The sequence below is a fragment of the Rutidosis leptorrhynchoides genome, chromosome 1 (assembly GCF_046630445.1).
Source record: "Rutidosis leptorrhynchoides isolate AG116_Rl617_1_P2 chromosome 1, CSIRO_AGI_Rlap_v1, whole genome shotgun sequence".
Classification (NCBI taxonomy): Eukaryota; Viridiplantae; Streptophyta; class Magnoliopsida; order Asterales; family Asteraceae; genus Rutidosis; species Rutidosis leptorrhynchoides.
The window spans coordinates 343,701,727-343,709,012 of record NC_092333.1 but is presented as its reverse complement, the minus strand read 5'-3'; the positions used below and the strand labels follow the sequence as shown (position 1 = coordinate 343,709,012).

The 7,286-nt window shown below is 37.2% G+C and overlaps 1 protein-coding gene across 1 annotated transcript; it reads left to right on the top strand.

Annotated features, from left to right (window-relative positions):
• Nucleotides 1–256: 256 nt before the first annotated feature.
• LOC139899757 (uncharacterized) lies at nt 257–5,468 on the top strand. The gene is made up of 5 exons (XM_071882597.1): nt 257–379; nt 2,695–2,780; nt 3,145–3,211; nt 3,331–4,857; nt 5,403–5,468. The coding sequence occupies exons 1-5, from the start codon at nt 257–259 to the stop codon at nt 5,466–5,468; spliced, it is 1,869 nt and encodes a 622-aa protein (XP_071738698.1).
• Nucleotides 5,469–7,286: the final 1,818 nt, after the last annotated feature.

Sequence of the window (7,286 nt, the reverse complement as noted above, 5' to 3'; positions counted from 1 at the left end):
ATTCTACTGAAAGTGTTGGTGTTTATATGCATCCCACTAAATTTAGTGAAAATGCTGAAGGAGCACACACTACACCATCAGTTGTGGCGTGTAACCAAAAAGGAAATTTGATTGTTGGCGCTCCTGCTAAATGTCAAGCAGTGTACAAAATGTTTAATCAGTAGACGATTTGATGATTTCTAGAACAAGACAAAAATGGGAATGGTTGCATATAAGATTGATAAGGCTCCAAGTTGAGATGCTTGGGTTGACACAAATGGACAGAAGTAGTATCCCAAGTCGGATCGGTGCTTTTGTTCCAACTAAAATGAAGGAAACTGCTAAAGGTTATCTTGGGAAGACCATTAATAAATTTGTAATTGTAGGATTAATGCACAAGGTACAACATATAACTATATGGCTAAATTCATTTGAGCCTTTGGGTCACACATATATACACCTAGACGTCAAATGAAATATATATATGATGTATACATATTACTCGAGTAACAAAATAAATTAAAATACTTAGTTATGAATGAATTAATTTTAATTAATTAATTATTTTATTATAAGTATAAATAATAACTTGATGTACAAGTTGGTCAATCTTGTTGAAATTCTACTCCGTATTTTTTTTTTATTTCAAATATTGTTTACAAAAGTTGAGATTTAATATTACACTAGATTCGGAAGCCCGCGCGTTGCTGCGGTTCTTAATGTTTTTGTCATAACGTTTTTGCAATAACGTGTTTTGACAAAACATTTGTTGTACGCATTTAGCGTTGATTATTTACTCATTTATCCCCACTATAAATTTATAGACATTTATTTTTATTATGTTTTTGAGAGCAAACTATATGAAAAATGAAAGGATTTATACTCCGTAATATTGCAGTATTTTTTTGATTAAAAAAAGTTGGAAGATGCAACGGCCAACTGGACTTCGTATTTGGTAGCCACATGATTTGGTCAACAATTACTTTACTACTTTGTCTTACCCCTTTACTCTCGATTAATCGAATAGGTGGTTTCGGTCGTGAGATAAAAAATTAGTTTTCCAACCCGATATCATATTTCGCTGCGGAATGATTTTGATCGGTTAACGATAAGTTAATTATACGTAAAAGGAAAACGGTTACCGGTAATATTAACATACTCTAAAGTTTATATAGAGTATAATATAAGAATTTATTTTAATTGATGTTCGAAATATAAATCTTTACAATTTTATGTAGGTTCAATGTTTTGTGTAACACATATTGAAGCTAAAAAAAAAGAATTTAAAGTGGTAATGTTTATAACTTAGAGGTTGAGTTTGTCATTTTCATCGTAAATGGGGGTGTAAATAAAAATAAATAAAGTAAAATGGGTTGATTTCATCCACATATCCATCCTACCCTATCTTTAGTACTCCGTATTCTCTTCTTTAACAGCTTATTATCCTCTCCACCGATCTTCCCCAATTTTCCATTCTCATTTTCACTACCATTATAATATCTTACACTAAAATCATAAAAAAAAAAAAAATCAAAAAAAATTATATCGATGGTTGCGGTTGACTCGGTGGTTTCCAGTAGTTCCGACCACCTGAACTCGATTTAGTTTTTGGGTTTTTCTAACACCCCACTCTCAATAGAGTTGTACTATTTGTATGGTTAGTTGTACCGTGTGCATATTTAGTTGTAATATATATGTGAATAGCTAGTTGTACTCAAGAATGCAGGTAAGAAAAAAATTATTATTTTTGATTTTTTTTTACAATAGTAAGGTGTTGGCCGACGGTGAAGGTCGACGGCGGCGTTGGCTGTTGAGATCATAACTGTTGCCGGAAGTAGCTTTCCACCGCCACTCTCGTGGTGTGTTGGGCTATTGTAGTTGTTCTCCAACAGGAGGTCCAGCGCTTGACATTTATCAGAGCCACGGTCGTGAAAAACCCGACTCAAAAACTTGATTTTTCAGGTATGTGTTTTTTCTAACCACTACCAAACCGTCCTATGTTCAGATTTGTTTATTGATCGGTTGATTTTTAGATTTGTTTTTGTTCATTTAATATATATGTTTATCGTTTTTTTCCCCCTTAAATCAGACAATTAGGTGGACTCGTGAGGTATTTGATATGCTGGGTGTCTTTTAAGTTTTCAGGTATGTTTATATATTTCATCAAACACTAAATTGCCCTTTGTTCCGGAAGTTTGTCTCATGTGTGGATCTGGATGTTTTTTCTTTAGATCAGATTTGATGGTTGTTGAAAGTTGTGGACGGTGACGGTCGTAGCCGGCCGTGAAATCGGCGGTGGTAGGTGGCAGTGCATGGTGGTGTAAAGTGGCTGATGGTGGCGGTTGCAGGTGGTTGGTGGACATGGAATACTGGTGTAGATGGAAAAGAGACCCAAAAATTAATAAGTTCATGTTTTTTTTTTCCTTTTTTTTTGAATATATGTAAAAAGACGAATATTAACTGGTGGTCGTTGTATAAAATCAGAAGATTAAATAAATTATCTCCAAAAAAAAAAAATATTGTAGCTACAGTGCGCTACAGTAGCTACAGTGTTTTTGGGTATCTCGCAAAAATTTTCCCAACCTGAGAGTACAACTTTCGCCGACAAACCTCTCTCCACGCGCCGCCACGCGCTGCCTGTCAGGTCGCCGGAATAGTACTCCGGTCACTTTTTTTTTTTTTTTTTTTTTTTTTTTTTTCCGGTTTTTTTTGCAGGGAATATTACCGAGCTTGGAGCAAAAGTCCTTGCGAACCAGAAACCTCGCTAATTTGCTTTCTGCTCTGCTACCTCTGTGCCGCCGGTAGCCGGAACTCCCTTGTTCTTACAAGGCCGTGTTTGTTTTCTCTGACCCTTAACTTTTCTGTTCTACTACCTTTTTTGCACCTAACGGTGCTGTTTACACTTCTATTTGATTCTTCATTACATATAACTACTTATTATTTTTAGTTACAATTTTTTCCCATATACCTACTGTTTTTTTTTTTTTTTTTTTTTTTTTTTTTTTTTTTTTTTTTTTTTTAGCATTATTCTTTATTTATAATTTATAATATAGATTCCTTTAAAAAAAAAAAATTTTGAGACCCCACTTACCCTGTATTTGTTTTTAACGGGTTAAGGGTACTACTTACCTTTGTTTGTAACTAGCTGCCTCGTTTGGTTAGAAGGTTAGTGTTAAATAGCTTTGATTTTCAACCTGTAGGAATCCTGTTATTCCTGTTACTACTTATTACGGTATTTGTTTTTTTTTTTTTTTTTTTTTTTTTTTTGCACTCTTGCTATCGTTAGCGTTTTTGCTAGTTGTTTCTACTTTGTCTTTAGCAACTCTTTTCTACTTAGTGCGCTGTTTATAGGGTAAGATTAACTCGTCACATACGCATGGTTACTTGAGGTCATGTCCTATTAGTTTAGGGGCGGGTAGGTCTAGAGGGAGTAGAGATACTCGCGTTAGGATTAGAGTAGGTAGTTGGAATGTAGGAACTTTGACTAGCAAAGCCCGTGAACTTGTAAATACGCTACGTAAGAGTAAAGTGGACATATTGTGTGTTCAAGAGACCAGATGGAGGGGTGAAGAGGCGGTTGACGTGGACGACTACAGGTTGTGGTTCTCGGGTTCTAGAGTAGCTAGAAACGGGGTAGGGATCCTTATAGGACCCCTTTATAAGGATAATATTGTGGGTGTGGATAGGTGTAGCGATAGGATTATGTCGGTTAGGGTAGTTATCCAGGAGGAGACTTACATGGTCATTTGCGCTTACGCACCCCATGCTGGTTTAGGAGATGATGAAAAAGTTCGCTTTTGGGAAGCGTTAGATGAAGTTGTGAGGAGTTGCCCCGCCGACCATCGATTGGTTATTGGGGGAGACCTTAATGGTCATATAGGAACGATCTCGGACGGATATACGGGTGTCCATGGGGGCTTTGGGTACGGAGTTCGGAATGAAGAAGGACGATCTATTCTCGAATTCGCTGTTGCCCACGAACTGGTTGTTGCAAACTCCTTCTTTAGGAAGACGGAAGCACAACTAGCTACTTTCCACAGTGGGGGACATAGTACCCAGATTGACTATTTGCTGCTTCGCAAAGGGGACCTTAGAGCTTGCAGAGACTGTAGAGCCCTGACTACCTGGACTTGTTCCACCCAACACAGATTATTGGTCATGGACTTGGTTCTGCAGAGGCGGGTTACTAAAAGAGTGAGACCCGTCCAACCTAGGATCCTTTGGAAGAATCTGATTGAAGGGAAAGCCGAAACTTTTAAAACTTCAGTGTTGGAAAGAGTAGAGGCAGGAATGGATACCGTTACTCAAGTGGACGCAGATCAGATGTGGAATAGGATGGCATCTGCTATTAGGGATGTTGCCAAGGAAACCTTAGGTGTGGCAGTAGGGACATCGAGAGGACATAAGTCTAATAGAGAATCATGGTGGATTAGTGATGAGGTTCAAACCAAAGTCGCACTTAAGCAACAGAGGTTTAAGGAGCTCATTACATGCCGGGACGGGACACGTGAAGATAGAACTAGGGCAGAAGAGAGGTATAAAGAAGCCAACAGAGAAGCTAAGAAGGCCGTTGCCCGTGCAAAAGATAAAGCGTATGAAGACTTGTATAGGAAACTAGACTCCAAAGAAGGAGCAAATGATATTTACAGGATTGCAAAAGCTAGGGAGCGTAGGAGGAGGGATATAGATAACATCAAGTTTATCAAGGATGAAGCCGGTCAAACCTTAGTGAAGGAAGAAGAAATTAGGAAAAGATGGGAAGGGTATTTCTCAACTCTTTTCGTGGGTGAAGGACCTGGGCGCCAAAAAGTTCCGCAGGACTTGGGAATAGGACAATTCCGGAACAACAGTTTCTGTAGGAGAATCAGGAAGGAAGAAGTAAGTTCGGCACTACGAAAGATGGGTAGAAACAAAGCTGTAGGACCAGACCAGATCCCAATAGAGGCGTGGCGGTGCCTGGGCGAGGATGGTGTCAGGTGGTTGACGTGTCTTTTCAATAAGACGCTTAGAAGTTATAAAATGCCTACGGAATGGAGACTCAGCGAGATTATCCCTATTTACAAAAATAAAGGGGATGCCCAAATCTGCGGTAATTATAGAGGCATAAAATTACTTAGTCATACTATGAAGCTTTGGGAGAGAGTGATTGAGACTAGACTTCGACGCGAGACTACGGTTTCAGAAAACCAATTTGGTTTCATGCCAGGGCGCTCTTCGATGGAGGCAATTCATATTTTAAGAAGCGTTATGGAGAAGTATAGGGAGAAACAAAAGGGCCTAGAGATGGTCTTCTTAGACTTAGAAAAGGCCTATGATAGCGTACCGCGAAAGCTGATTTGGAAGACACTTGATGTTAGGGGTATCCCAAGTAGATATATTAGAGCTATTATGGATATGTATGATGGGGCGAAGTCCTGTGTCAGGACGCCTGTGGGAAACACAGAGTATTTCCCGATAGAAGTAGGCTTGCACCAGGGATCGGCCCTTAGTCCTTTCCTTTTCGCTTTGATTCTCGACGAGCTGTCTCGAGGAATACAAGAGAACATCCCTTGGTGTCTGATTTTTGCCGATGATATCGTGCTTGTATCAGAATCAAATGAGGAGCTTAACAGAAGACTAGAACAATGGAGGGAGGCCTTAGAACAAAATGGGTTACGGATCAGCAGACAAAAGACAGAATATCTTAGGTGCGAATTCAGTAGGACTGAGGATGAACTAAATGGTGGAGGGATTATCAACATTGGGGACCAGATCTTGCACCCACAAGAGTCGTTTAGATATCTAGGTTCGGTCCTCCACAAATCGGGGAGGATAGACGAAGACGTGACTCATCGTATTAAGGTAGGTTGGTTGAAGTGGAGAGCGGCGAAAGGGGTCTTGTGCGACAAGAAGATCCCACTCAAATTAAAAGGGAAATTCTTTAAAGTAGCTATTAGACCTGCCATGTTGTACGGATCAGAATGTTGGCCAATGACGAAGGCCCAAGAGAGAAGGATGGAAGTAGCAGAAATGAGGATGCTTAGGTGGACGTGTGGTAAAACCATGTTAGATAGGATCCCAAATGGTGTGTTTAGGGAAAACCTTGGAGTCTGTAGCATCATCGACAAGCTAAGGGAAGAACGGCTTCGATGGTTTGGGCATGTGATGAGGCGACCTCGTATTGCCCCGGTAAGGAGAGTCGAGGCACTCACGGTCGATGGCGTAAGGAGAAGGGGTAGACCTACACGTAGGTGGATGGATAGACTTAGGCTCGACATGAGGGAGCTTTCGCTGACTGAGGACATGACTTCTGATAGGGGTGCGTGGAGGGCTAGAATTAGAATAGTCGAGTAGGGTTACGTCCTATTATGTTATTTTTTATTTTTAATAGTATTTCTCATTAGGTTTCTTACTTTTGCTTTTTTCTGCTTTTTATTACTTTTTTTATTATTATTATTACTATATTTATTATTATTATTATCTCTATATTATTATTGTTAGTTTTTATTATTATTATTATTTTTATTATTATTATTTTTATTATTACTATTATTTTTATTATTATTATTATTATTATTATTATTATTATTAGTATTATTATTATTATTATTACTATTACTATTAGTATTATTTTTATTATTGTTACTACTACTATAATACTCTTGGTATTACTAGTACTGGTACTATTACGACTACTACTATTACTTTTATTATTATTATTATTATTATTATTATTATTATTATTATTATTATTATTATTATTATTATTATTATTATTATTATTATTATTATTATTATTATTATTACTATTATTGTATTATGGGTGTGTTAATATTAATTATTAATATTATTTGTGGTATTAATATTATTACTATTGCTTTTAACTATTTTTTACTAACACTAGTACTAGTATTAGTATTTTTATTTTTTAGCCGCTTAGAGCCTATATTGATTTTCAGGGAGACTTTTAAACCCATGAAATTTTGATTCTATCATTTTCATGGCGTCTCAATATATATATATATATATATTTTTTTTTTTTTTTTTTTTTTTTTTTACTATTTTTATAAATAAATAAAAAAAGGCCGGAGGTCCACTCGGAAGCAATCTCTTTATCCGCCGAATAAAGAGAGGGATGACTTTCTCTACTTTTCTGGGTGGAGAAATGACTTGTTTTTATTCTCGGATAAGGGAAGGATTGTCTACATCTCACCTCCCCCATACACCACTCAAGTGGTATTGGGTACTGTTGTTGTTGTTGTTGTTGTTGTATAGTATAATATAATATTTAGATATGACATATAAATGAAAAAGATCAATACCGCATT